At 38.1% G+C, this 14,295-nt stretch overlaps 1 protein-coding gene across 2 annotated transcripts in view; it reads left to right on the top strand.

Moving 5' to 3' along the window:
* The window catches only part of LOC145277663 (sodium-dependent phosphate transport protein 2B-like), a 159,890-nt gene extending 146,576 nt beyond the window's left edge, over positions 1 to 13,314 (top strand). For both annotated transcript variants that reach the window (XM_080129324.1, XM_080129323.1), the window contains exons 7-8: positions 8,348 to 8,476; positions 11,951 to 13,314. In XM_080129324.1, the coding sequence (XP_079985450.1) occupies positions 8,348 to 8,476; positions 11,951 to 12,849 (1,028 nt within the window). In that variant the 3' untranslated portion in view covers positions 12,850 to 13,314. The remainder of the gene's footprint in view (positions 1 to 8,347; positions 8,477 to 11,950) is intronic.
* Positions 13,315 to 14,295: the final 981 nt, after the last annotated feature.

Below are 14,295 nucleotides of genomic sequence, written 5' to 3'. Positions count from 1 at the left end.
TCTGTCGTTTTTATATACGCACCTTCTCTTGAGATTTTATTTAGCCAATCAGCTTTCTAGAATCCACCGCGCCTTTCCTATCAGCCGATGAACATGCACTTACATGACAAAGGCTCATTTGACATCTGGTTGACCTGATTCTTTGTGTGTGTTCTATGTAGCCTGGCTATCTAGTGTCTTGACCTGTTTTAAATCTAGGTTAGTTTTTTATGTTAGTTTATACATACATATATATGTACGATAGTTTATGTATATGCATGTTTATTTATTTAATTTATTTATTTGCTTATTTTCTATTGTTTTTGTTAGTTTTAAAGTTATTTTGTATCTTTATCCTAGAGTAAATTTTATCCTGTGAACACAGTTGTTCGCTATTTCCTTCCTACAGTTTAATAGATGGGGTTCTTTAAAGTACAGGATAGCAAATTTTTCATGAAGGCATAATCTACATGGGTCATCTAGGTCTCTACAGGTGTTTGCTTATCTTACTATTTTCCATTCGACTACCGGCGAACGGCCGCTTTCCTTGAGTTCCCAGTATTTATTTGCTAGATTTGTTTCTTACGGTGTTTTTTATTGTTGAATGTACTTTTGTGGTCATAATATCGAGTTTTGAAATCTAAGGAAGTCATACCTACGCAATATTTCTTGTTATTCAAGTTTTCTTTCGCGAATATTATGGCCTGGTAAACTATGGTTTTGGTTAGTAATTTATATTCAAGTGGGCAAAATGTGCGGTATCTACAGTTGCATTTATCTTGTTCGTTATAGGTTTTTTTTTTACACAGTGATCACCACTTATCAAGGCCCGGAAGCCACTCAGGGATAAGGGTTATTGCAGGTACATAACGTTAGTGTGGAGATTTGATGAAGTGTTTACTTAAGGGGGCGGTTCATTAGGAATTTGTTAACATTGGACTTGAAGACATCCAAGTTGTAGTCCGGTGGGAAGCAGGCAGACGGAACAGAGTTCCACAAGCGTGCAGTTCTAAGAAAGAAGCTTTGTTCATGGAATCCACGTTTTGATTTAGGCACAGATATAGAGTGGGGGAAATTTTTCACAGTGGATTCAGCTAGACGGGTGTTTTTCGTGAAAGATTGGCGAGGGGGGACCAGAGATTGGAGTTCAGACGAGCACCTGCCATGGAAATAACGATAAAACAAGGATAGGCTCGCAACGTCTCTTCTGTGGGAGAGAGGTTGCAGGGTAGAGAAAAGGGCATCCTCCACTAAGCCACGAAGTCTATTTTGTACTTTGTCAAGGCAGGATAGGCTGTTTTTAGCAGCTCCTGCCCAGATATGGCAACAGTATTCCATCCTTGTACGTACTTGACTTTTATATAGATAAAGAATTGCATCCGTAGTGAGATATCTTCTGGAGCGGTAGAAGGATCCCACCATCTTTCCAGCGACCATGGCAACAGACTTGATGTACGTGTTCCATTTCAGATCAGGAGTAAAGGTAAAACCCAGAAGCTTGTCAAAACACGGGGCCTCACCCAGACGAGAGCCATCCATCACAATTGATGCCAGATTGGGATCAGAGCGTTGATGATGTAAGGATAGCAGTTTGGTTTTGGATGCATTAAAGGTAACCAGCCACATCTTCCCCCACTGAACCACGCGCTCGAGATCAAAGGAGAGAGAATCAGAGAGAACTTTGTCATTTACAGCCTTTGATGTGTTGCCGTAGATGGTCGTGTCATCAGCATAGATGTCAACGAATGATTTAAGTATGTGTTTAGGGAGGTCATTGATGTAGATCAGGAAGAGAGTTGGGCCCAGGATTGACCCCTGAGGGACTCCAGCATTTATATTTCAGGCCTCCGATTTTTGTCCATCTACCACTACTCTTATGAGCCTATCGGAGAGAAATGATTTAATGATTGAGAAAACATTTCCAGTTATACCGTAGCTGGAAATCTTGTGAAGTAGACCCTTATAACATACCTTGTCGAAGGCCTTTGATATGTCAAGAGCAATTGCCCTAGAAAGGAACCCTATGTCAAGAGATTCACTAATCTGTGGGATATAACCGTCAGCACATCTGCGGTAGATCTTGCAGAGCGGAAACCATATTGTGTTTCACTAAGAAGGTTATTCCTGCTGAGGTGGTTGACTATTTCTCTATTTAATATGGAATCCAGCAACTTACTCATAACACACAGGAGACTTATTGGTCTGTACTGAGAGGGAGATGACTTATCACCTGAATTCTTAAATACAGGGCAAACTGATGAGGTCTTCCAGGGAGTCGGAAAACACTTCTCCTTAAGGCAGCGCTTAAATAGTTTCGTAAGTATGGGAGCAAGTTCTGGTTGAAGCTTTTTTAACACTATAATTGGGATGCCATCAGAGCCAGTTGCTTTACTGGAATCTAGGTTCTTGATTAGCTTGGCGACCTCCTGCATGGATATTTGTATGTTACCTAGCTTGTTCTGTGTTATAGGAGGAAATATGGGGAGTTGATGGCCTTCATCGCATAGGGTAGAATTAGCTGCAAAGTTCTTTGCAAATAGTTTGGCCTTGTCTGACGCTGACGAGATGACCTCTGGTCCATTGATAATGGCTGGGATAGAACGCACACTTCTGTTCAGGATCCTATTTGTCATTTGCCAAAACTGGTGGAAACCAAGCCGCTGATCAGCTACCTTGGATTTAACAGACTGGGCATATAGCTCTCTTGCATTTTTATTACTCTTTTACAGTGGTTGCTGGCAGTCCTGAAAGCAGCTTTAGTCTCAGTGCATCTATTATGTTGGTAGCTATGGAAAAAGTGATTTCTGTGCGCGATAGCAGCAGCACATTCAGGGGAGAACCATGTCTGGCTGTTAGGTTTTTGTTGGAATTTTTTAGATGGTATGAATTGGTCTATGCCTAGAATTAGCCATTCGGTCAGATCTGATACTATAGAGGACACATCCTTTTTAAACATGGAGTGCAGAGGTAAATCAGATATGAATGTACGGAAGCTATCCCATTCAGCCATAGAGTATCGGTATACAGTACGGTGGAGGGATACGTCTGGGGGCTTCTTACATTTCGTTTTTATCTTAACTGATACGACAGAGTGGTCGGAGGATCATAGAGGAGAATGAACGGAACATGAACATAGCTCAGGGGAAGTTGAGAGAAAAAGGTCTATGAGGCTTGCATATTGACCGGGTGTATCGGGCACACGGGTGGGTTCGTGAACAATCTGAGTGAGGTCATAAGCAATGGCAAAATCATGACAAAACCTCCCCTCATCATCTGTCTTATATGAATGGGTCAGCCATTCCACGTTATGGACGTTGAAGTCACCACAGATGTGGATGTTAGCCGAGGGATGTGAAGACAGTATGTGGTCTATTTTCTCAGATATGCTCTTAAAGATAGTAACTCCGCTGTTGTGGGGCCTATAGAGGGCAAATATAAATGCAGTGGTGTTAGCAAGTGCAACCCTGAAGCACATATAGGGTAACTTAGGATCTTCTCTAAAGATATCCCTGCCACACGGGAAGCCATCCTTAATGTAGTAAGGAGCTTTCAAACAAGTCAACAAACGATCTGATTGGAAGCCTGTAATGTTCTCTGGAGGCTGAGTGACAACAAGTCTCCCCAGACGTCCAGTTCTCTCCACCTCCTTCGATAGTATTTGCAAATGAAATTGCATCATCGCAACAGCCTCTTGCCATTGATTTCTCGCCTGCAGTGGCCATTGGTTTATACTGGAATTTGAGTGGCACTAAGCCTCCCCAAAGTCCCAGTTCTCTTTGCGCTTGTCCAACCGAGGTCTGGCTGGTGTTCTCTCCTCAGTCTTTCAGTCGTTCTTGACCCTTCTCAGCTCTTTGGTGTCACTTTTTTATAGGGAGGAGCGGTGGTGAAACTATCGGGGGATGCATGATAGGGGTGTAGAACTTGTAGATATGCAGCTTCGGTTTTCAACATTCCCTGTAACGCTTATTTGTTATATTGTCTTCTTGTATTATTCTCCGCATTCAAGGGTTTTCCTTAATATTTCAGTCGTTTTCATTATCGTTAGTCGTTGTACTTTTGCAGTTATTCCTCTGATTCCAATTTCTGACATTCTTTTTTCGAAGTTTTTCGGAATATTTCCTAGTTCTCCTACTATTATCGGTACTATTTTGATTTTCTTCATCATCCAAATCCCTTTTAACTTTCTGGCTAGTTCTGTGTATTTGCTTCGTTTCTCCTTTTCTTTCATACTCCCCCTGTAGTCAGCTGGGACAGCAAAGTCTACGATCTTACAGGATTTTTCTTTCTTGTTAATTATTACGACATCTGGTCTTCTTGCTTGGATGGGTTTGTCCGTCTGTATGTCCATGTCCCATTGAATTTTGTGGTTCTCGTTTTCGAGTGCTGTTGTGGATGTATGCTTGTACCATTTGTCTGTACGCTCAAAATGCAGTCGTTTGCACAATTCCCAGTGCACCGCCCTCCCCACTTGGTCATGCCTTTTTTTGTATTCCTTTTGGGCCAGTTTGCTGCATTCACTTACTATATGGTTTATTGTTTCGTCTCTTTGCCCACAGAGTCTGCATTTGCTGTTTTCATGTGTTTTATCGATTCTTGCTTTGATATGGTTGGTTCTTATCGAGTTATCTTGTGCTGCAGTTATTAGAGATTCAGTTTCTCAGTTTATATGTCCTTTTCGCATCCATGTCCAGGTGTGTTCGTTATTCTCATATTTTGTCATTCTTATGAATCTTCCGTGGAGTTGTTTCTCTTCCCACTTCTCTTTTCTCGTTTTGTCATTTGTCTCTCTGTTTTCTGCTGTGTTGTTTTTTCTGTGTCTCGCCATAATTATCCTTTCAATGTTTTGCATTATATATTTTTCTAGTTCTTTTTTTGTATCCTTCGCACAGTCTTCTATACAGATCAGTCCTCTCCCGCCATCTTTCCTTTTCACGTAGAGCCTGTCAATATCGTCCTTTGGGTGTAGTGCATTATGCATAGTCATGAGTTTCCTGGTTTTATGGTCGAGTTGTCTCAGTTCTTCTTTTGTCCACCCATTAACGGTCCAGAGTATCTTACTAGTGATACTGCCCATGCATTTATACCTTTTATTAGGTTTCTGCTATATAATTTCGTTTCCAGGAGTTTTCTTGTTCTCCTGAGGTATTCCTTTCCAATTTTCTCTTTCATTTCTGTTGCTCTGATGGTGTCTACTTCAAGAATCCCCAAGTATTTATTTTCCCTAGTGCCCTCATTTCTGTTTGGTTGGGTAGTTCCATGCTTTCTGTCGTTTCCAGTTTTCCCTTTCTTATAACTAGTTGTGCGCACTTTTCCATTCCAAATTCCATTTGAATATCTTGCCTGAAGATCCTGGTAGTGTTAATTAGTGTCTCTAGCTCCTTTTCGGACCTTGCAAAAAGTTTCAGATCGTCCATGTACATTAGGTGGTTCATTTTTTCCTCTGTGTTGAAGAACTTGTATCCCGCTTGGCACTTTCTCAGAATACTGTTCAAAGGCATCATGGCTATTATGAACAGTAGTGGTGATAGTGAGTCTCCTTGGAATATGCCTCTTTGTATGCTAATTTCTGTTATGTGTTGTCCATCAGCTGTCAATTCCAGTCTCCATGTTTTCATTGCATTTTCTATTACATTGGTGATCCAGTTTGGTATTTTATACATTTTTAGGCATTATATTATCCATGCTTGGGGGATCCTGTCGTACGCTTTTTTGTAGTCGATCCATGCCATGGCTAAATTCTTTCTCCTCCTTTTTACCTCCTTTAGGATCTTTTGATCTATATATATAGCAGGTCATGTGTTCCTCTTTTCCCTTTTTGGCATCCTTTCTGCTCCTCGGGGATGGGTCCACGGTTATTCAGGGAGTGGTAGATTTGTTCCCTCAGTTGTGCTGTCAGTATCTTCCACATAGTTGGTACGCACGTGATTGGCCTATAGTTGCTATGGACGGTTCCTTTCTCCGTGTCCTTCTATAGCAGTGTAGTTCTACCTTTTGTCATCCAGTCTGGTACGCTTGCTTCCTGTATACATCTTCTCAGGTTTTGGGCTAGTCTTTCGTGTAAGGTTGTGAATTTTTTGAACCAGTGTGCATGTATCCCGTCGTGCCCTGGTGCTCTCCAGTTTGCCATTTTTCCTATGGTTTTCTTTAGGGTTTCCTTGCTGATTTTATTCGCTGTTCCTTCTATTTGTTGTAACTCTTCTTTCATGTCTTTCAGCCATTCGGCATTTCCATTGTGATCTCGTCGCTCTTCCTCCGTTCACATTTTGGTAGAATTGGCTTCCATTAGTTTCAAATGTTCTGTTTTGTTTGCATTGTTCAGATTTATATCTATATCGTCTCAATCTCGCTTCTTTATCTTTTATTTTTTGGTCCAGTTCTTCATGTTTCTTGTTTAGCCTCTCCTGCCAGTTACATTTCCAATATTCCGTTTTCTCCACATTGCTTTCTTCCTTTTGATTATTTTGGTTTCTTTTTTATGTTTGTGTATTTGAATTTCTAGTCTTATTTCCCATCCAGGTTTTGTCGGTCCGCTTGTCCCTGGTTGTTTTTTTGGATTTCGAAACAGACTGTTTTCTGAAATAAATCCGAAGGAACATTTAACTTTTTTAAAAAGTAGTAACTCACATTTCGTTGGTCTCTTTAAAAGAGGTTTCTGTCACGAGTGTGCTAAACGTCCCTACTAGGGCTCCTGTCTTCAGTTAAGTGCCAGGTTGTTGATCAGTAGAGGGTGAGGGTAAAGAGGAGGTGGGGTGACAGTCCTTTCTAGTACACACATGCCCACATACGCAAACATTCTGCCCGTCTTTGCCAAAAAAAGAATAAAAATGAATTCAACTTTTTTTTCCTCAAGTAATAAATATCGCCAGTTGCCCGTCTGGTTATTTTTGCATTCATTTTAAGAGGATTTCCATTAAATTTGCATTGACAAACAGAATTATGCGTTTATATCGAAACAGACTGTTTTCTGAAATAAATTCGAAGTAACATTTAACTTTTATTATTATTATTATTATTATTATTATTATTACTATTATTATTATTATTATTATCATTATTATTTCTACTAGATATATATGTGTCTTTGTGTTATTTTTATTTTTGTCATGGTGTCTTCTTTTTTATTGTTTATTTTGTTTTTGTTTACATTGTTTTTATTTAATATTTTGTCATTATGTGCTTTAATTATCATCTCTAAATTTTCGCAGCAGCTGTAGAATAACTTTAGGGTATTTTTATTGAAAATTTTGTGTAAGCGGTTGGTTGCGGGAAAGTGCTTTTCGATAAGATCTAGAAATTTCTTGCCAAGTTTTGTTTTTAACATTTGATTGTATGGGGCCGTATACCAGATTATATTTCTTTTTCTTCTATTTTGAATTTTATTATTGTTATTGGTGTTTTGTTGCTTATATTTATATCAATATTTTTGTATCCACTATTTTTTAGGGCTGTTTCATAGATATTGGTTGACCTGTTAAATGCATTTTCATCGCTTGAGTTATTGCTGAGTCTACTTATGATCGAGTTAGGAATCTGTTTTATAATTGATGGTGGGTGATTGGATTTAGGGTAATAATAATAATAATAATAATAATAATATATATATATATATATATATATATGGTGTCCACAAAGTCTGGCTAGACTTTGTGGAAGCATCCTCTAGATTATATAGCCAGACTTTGTGGGCACCTTGTATATATATATATATATATATATATATATATATATATATATATATATATATATATATATGCAAACTGATAATTGCTTGTTATCTTACGATGTAGCTTCTCTCGGTCTTGACAGACTATGGATACCCATTGTAAGGGTGCCAGCGCGTGGAACGTTTGCGGTAAGAGTTGCGCAATCACCAACCACACCTCTCCTGAGTCGACATTGTTGAATACCAGTGGCAGGTGGAGATTCAGGACGACTGGAAACAATGCCGAGATAAGCGGAGAGCACATACACCGCCTAGAATTCTCAAATGATCACCCATCTGATACTAGCCAGGCTCAACGTTGCTTAACTTCGATGATCTGACGAGAACCGGTGTGTCAACGTGATTATACCGTATCTTACGATATAGAATAGTAATAAACCACTAGTGTGATTGATATCATTTTTTATGTGCATAATCAATATAAAATTTATTGAATGTAAATAAATTCAAATTGATGTAAGAATCTTATTTTTTTAATGATTTGTTCGGAAAATGTGTAATATCTTTCCACCATTTTCCTTTACGAAACTGGTATATTTTAAGATATATATATATTTTTTTTATTACTAAATTCTCTACTTTCCTAGCTTGTACTCGGGGCGTTTTTACGAATTACGACATATTTTTTAATCTATTCTCTTACAGATTTGACGGACTGCAACCAACTGCGAAAACAGTATGCGAATGTTATTTCCTGTCAAGTCGTCGACAGCAAAGTTAACGCCACTATCGAACAGGAACGAATGATGAATGTGACAGTCAACTTAGAACGATGTAAGTCATTTTTGTCTTTTGTGGTCGAAAGAATCCTTGAGTCAAATTTATCTATTATTACTAAAGACGGTTGTTATAATCGAATAGTCTTTTTAGAAAAACACAGGATTAATATAAAAGAAGAATATCTCATTGCATGTGGGGTGAACGAAAAGTACTTATGGAATGTTATAATGCTGGGCACGAGTTTTGAACCCATCTCGTCTGCAGATAAATTTTAGGCCAAAATAAAAATTATATTTTTAAAACAAAATGAACAAAACGAAAACAGTCCTTGTCCATGGCGTAAGTAGATCGGAAAGGACGATCAATACAAGAATGATATCTTCTAAGAAAACTGTGATCAGGTATCAGATCGCAGCCATTTACCTTATCGCTGACGTCGGTAAACAACGATTATTTCAACAGGTTATCTGCTGGTGCCGGAAGAGAGAAGAGAGTCTGATCGATAGACGGAATCGTGAAGACGGAGTCAGTGTGACTCAACGGCGTGATCCCAAACCGTTTGAAATGAAAAAAAAAATGAAATTAATAAAAAAAAAAAATCATTACTACAAAAGGATTATTTCATTATTGGAATTCTTTCAGATGAGTAATTCATATATTTATTTATTTATTTATTTATCTATTTATTTGTGGACTGTTATCCTCATCTTTATAGTTGTTCTTTCACAGCGTTTCGGTGTCGCGACTAATAGTTGACCGAAACGTTGTGAAAGAACAACTATAAAGATAGGGATAATAGTCCTCAAATAAATAAAGAAAGAAATAAACAAAAGAATTGTTATCTTCATTTTATAGCAAGGGGAAGCAACCGATGAGAGCCAAACAGACAAGCTGAGTTGTCTCCCTTCAACTCGACACTTGTAACAAACAGTGAACAAGTTTGATTCAGGTGATAACACTATGTCCCTATAGTTAGGTAGTTTATTTTGAGTATTTTAAAGGTAGGCAACAATGAATATGCTCACCATCTGAAAATTCAAATATTCTCGATTTACACGAATTTATGTGGTTAATCCTGACAAATTTTTGAAGAATTTTTAACCAAACGTAACTAACTTTTTTTTTTATTATTCAATTTTCACCCCAAACAAGACACAGTGCCACTTTGAAATAGGGGGCGGCTACTATCAGGGACGTAAGTTGCAGGGGTATTGTGAAGGGAGATGAGTGGCAAGATATCTGCTCACATTACACTTGAACTTCTGCATGTCAGTACAATTGGGAAAGCAGAATGCTGGAAGCGAGTTCTAAAGTCTAGAAGTTCTGGGGAAGAAACTATTGGAGTATAAAGCTTTCTTACATCTAGGGATCTCTACTGTGAAGGGGTGGGATTTAGCTGCTTCTCGGGTTTGTCGTGATATTTCATCGAGGGGGTACAAGTGCTTGCAGTTCATCAGAGCATACACCATTAAAGTACTTGTAGAACAGGCAGAGGGATGCAACATTTCGTCGATGGGACAGAGGCTGAAGCCTAGATGACAGTTCATGACCTATCAGGTTGGTGACTCTCTTTTGAACTCTGTCAAGAAGTGAGAGACAAGCAGCAGATGCGCCAGCCCAAATGTGACAACAACACTCCATACATGGGCGAATGGTGGCCTTATAGAGGTACAGGATACTTTCAGGCGTAAGTAGCTTTCTAGCACGGTAGAGAGAGTCCACCTTCTACGCAGCAGCCTTGGCAATGCTCTCAATGTATCTATTCCAGTTCATGTTCCCTGTAAACGTTAGGCCGAGTAGTTTAAAAGAAGTACTTTCGGGTAATGTGTTCTTGGCCATTACTATTGGTGGCAGAGAAGGTTTCTTGTAATTATTGAAGGAAACAAGCTTAGTCTTCGCAGCATTGAATGTGACCCTCCGTTTTTGTCCCCATTCTACTACAGATTGTAGGTCATCCTCTAGTGTTTCTGCCATTTCCTTAGATATGTGTTCATTTGTTTTCCCCTCATGCCTGTTATATGTTATATATGTTATAGAGAGTAGTGCCATCAGCAAATATACCCACCTCCGAAACAATTTTATCAGGGAGGTCATTTGTGAATATCAAGAATAATAAAGGTCTAAGGATAGACCCCTGAGGTGCTCCTACATTTATATCATATTGTTTAGATGTACGACCGGCGAGGAAAACTTGGATTTTTCTCTTAATTAAGAAGGATTCAATTACATTATGTATTCTTTCAGTGATGCCATATGATCTAATTTTCCTTAGAAGACCATCGTGCCATACCCTGTCAAAAGCCTTAGATATATCGAGGGCTACCTCTCTGCCCTCCCCTGTTTTGTCCAGTGAACTGTATATACGTTCAGAGGTTACAGTTAGGGTATCTGCTATGGAACAGGCTTGTCTAAATCCGTATTGATTGTCGGCCAGAGGTTTAACAGCTGTAAGGTTATGGACAAGGGCTTGATTAATGAAGGACTCAAAACTTGCCGCTGGGCTTTGCACGGAACATGACGTCAGCCGCCGGCTTTCGCTGAGCCTCGCCGATTATCAAAGTGTAAGAACACTACTCAATGAAAATATCAAAGTAAACATTTAAATATATCAAAATCGCCAGATAAAAATATATAACGAAAAAAAAAAAAAATATATATATATATATATATATATATATATATATATATATATATATATATATATATATATATATATATATATATATATATATATATATATAACATAACAAAAGAAAAAAGTATCTACCGTAACAATTTCGGTTTTATTCTTGTAACATTTTGTTATAAGTGAAAAAAAAAGTGTTTTTTAACCATTTTTGTCAACCAAAATTAATAAGAAAAATATGTCTTATCTTTTTCACATATTTTTAAGGATTTTTAAAAAAGCATTTTTATGTGTTTTTCATGTTTTATGTTTGTTTTTTGTTTTTTCTCATTTTTTTTTTCTTTATTTTTGTAACTAATGTAATGTAAACTTTTTTTTGTTTTGTTTTTTTCTTTCCATGAACATTTTTTTTAATGTAGCGTGTCGTTAGGCAACCTTTTTTATTATTAAATTAAATTAAAACAGCCGGGATATTCCCTTAGAATTAGGTAGACTTTTCTACGGTCGCATTTTTTCTTTGCAGCAATTAATCGTTTTGTTTTGTCATTATGAAACGACATCTTCCGACGTCTGCACTGTTGATCTAAGATGGAGATATTCATCTTGTATGAAGTTGCTAGGAATGGCTGTTTGGAGGTGTGTTGTTTAATTGATTTTTTTTCTTCCAATATTTTCCCCAAAGATCATCTGCTCCTTTGCCGTGCATTAATCGACGTCTTACGTCAGATTATAGTCAAACCCGAGCGCATGACGTCATGTTCCGAACAAATCCGATCGGACAGTTAGTTATGTCTGTTTCAAATTTTACACAAGTACCTAATAATGTAAAGTTGATGAACTTCTATGTTTTTGTATGTTTAATATTTTACTTTCTCTTTCATTGTCTTTTTCTCTATTTGCAGGCAAACATCTTTTTGCAAAAGTCGAGTTAAGCGACGCGGTTATCGGCATCATACTCTTAGTCTGCTCACTTTTTGTGCTTTGCGTCTGTCTCATCTTCATCGTCAAAATCTTGCACACCGTCATGAAGGGCGGGACGGCCCGTATGATCAAGAGGATCGTGAACGCCACCTTCCCAAAGCCGTTCGGCTTCCTCACCGGTTATGTGGCTATTCTAGTCGGTACAGCGCTTACTTTTCTCGTCCAGAGCAGCTCTATTTTTACGTCGACGCTCACCCCACTGGTTGGCATCGGGGTAATTACATTAGAGCGGATGTATCCTTTGACGCTGGGAGCAAACATTGGAACGACGGCCACAGCCATCCTGGCAGCGATGACCGCGTCTGGAAGGAGCCTGGCTCCTGCTCTCCAAATTGCATTCTGTCATTTGTTCTTCAACATCAGTGGAATTCTGATATGGTATCCGATCCCTGTGTTACGACGCATCCCTTTAAATCTGTCAAAAAAGTTAGGAAATATAACGGCCAAATATCGGTGGTTTGCGTTGGTGTACCTGTTTGGTATGTTCCTTGCGCTCCCGGCCTTGACCTTTGGGATTTCTTTTGGCGGTTGGCCGGCATGGGTTGGTGTTTTTGGCCCGCTTGGCCTTTTACTGCTGTTTGTGGTCGTCGTTAATATTCTACAAGCAAAATATCCTCGGGTGTTACCAGAGAAATTACAAAGCTGGGACTTTTTACCATTGTGGATGCGTTCTCTGAAACCGTATGACAAGCCGATGACCGCCATGAGCAATGCAGTCGGAAAATTCAAGCGGAAACTCTGTTGCGGACATAAACGCAAGCTGGCAGAGTTGAAGGCAGAGACAAATCTTGCTATGACAAAATCGACAGAAACTCTCTGAAAAAGGAACACGAAATAGCATCGACTGATGAATAGTAACCATTTTTAACAAATGAAAGGATTGGTCGGACTAGAATTGCTCCGTGAAAAAAAAAAGAAGGGGAGAGAATTCAGGAAAGTGAAACAAAAATTAAACACGGAAAAGTTTATAAGTTACAAAAATAAACTATTTAATACGAATAAAAAAAAAAACGAAAGAGAAAAAAAAAGCGGTATTTGTGCATTTTACGAACCGTGCTGAAATAATAACGTTATTTAGAAACCCATTCTTAACACGAGACGGGTTTTTTAACTATTATATACTTTCGTCTAACAATGTAATAAATAAATGCACTGTAGAAATTGAATTTAATTTGCAAATCCTATATAAAAATAGCACGGACCGTAAACTGCACAAACGCAAAAAAAAAAGAAAAAAACGCATAAAAAGGAAGAAAATAAAAAATATTTTTTTAAAATTAAATAAGGTATTAATACAATAACATATACAAAAAAAAGCGAAAAGAAACATGTTTATATGCTCTCTTGTTTCGTTTCTGGTTTGGTTCCTGGTTTTTACAAATCGATAGAAACAAATTGAGCGAAACGAAAGTAGAGCGAATTTGAGTAAAACATTATTTAATCGTCTTCCATCCCATTAACTAAATTAATTTTTATTTCTATTAACTTCACATTCTTGTTTTTAGAATCTATACTGGCACTTTCTATCTATTCATTTAATATGTTTGATGTGTTTATTTTTATTTTGGGACGCTTTAATGCTTACTATTTTTTTCCATTTGTTGATTACTTTTGCTTTCTCAATTTAAAAAAAAAAAAAATATTAATCTTTTCCACCCACTTTTCATTCAATGGAACTACAATAACCTTTATTCTATTTTTAGTAGCTTCGGTTTTAACTCTATTTTATCGTGCTCCCACCCCCACCCCTCTCTCTCTCTCTCTCTCTCCCTCACTCACTCTCTCTCTCCCCCTCTCTATTTCTCTCTCTCTCTCTCTCTCTCTCTCTCTCTCTCTCTCTCATTCTCTTGTTGTTTGCTTTATTTATCAGCTTTCTTCCTTTAACTCTCAGCCGGGGATTTTTTCCCCCTCGGCATCAAAACCAACAAAATTTGAGCTATTTTTCCTGTGTAGTTCTAGGGCGTCAACTCTCTCAGGCGTTTACATTTTACCTTTTAAAGAAAGGTTAGTTTATTGATAATCACCTGAGGAGCCGCTACCAGGAAATGTTCACAGGATTACACAGACATTTTTTTCAGACTAGGTTGCTGTTCCTGTAGAGCACTGGCTTTTAAGCCCATTTTTCGACCCTTGTGCCACATTATCCTGAGAGGGGAGAGATAAACAACTTTCTTCCTTTATCTTTTTATCATTGTTTCTTTCTTTTTCCTCTCATTCAATATGGTTACTTTCCTTCTATCTCTTCGGCTTTGCTTCTTTTTTTATG

The sequence above is a fragment of the Euprymna scolopes genome, chromosome 6 (genome assembly GCF_053919585.1).
Source record: "Euprymna scolopes isolate OS-2025 chromosome 6, ASM5391958v1, whole genome shotgun sequence".
Lineage (NCBI taxonomy): Eukaryota > Metazoa > Mollusca > Cephalopoda > Sepiida > Sepiolidae > Euprymna > Euprymna scolopes.
Note: the sequence above shows the minus strand (reverse complement) of the source record. Positions and strands in the feature narration are given on the sequence as shown.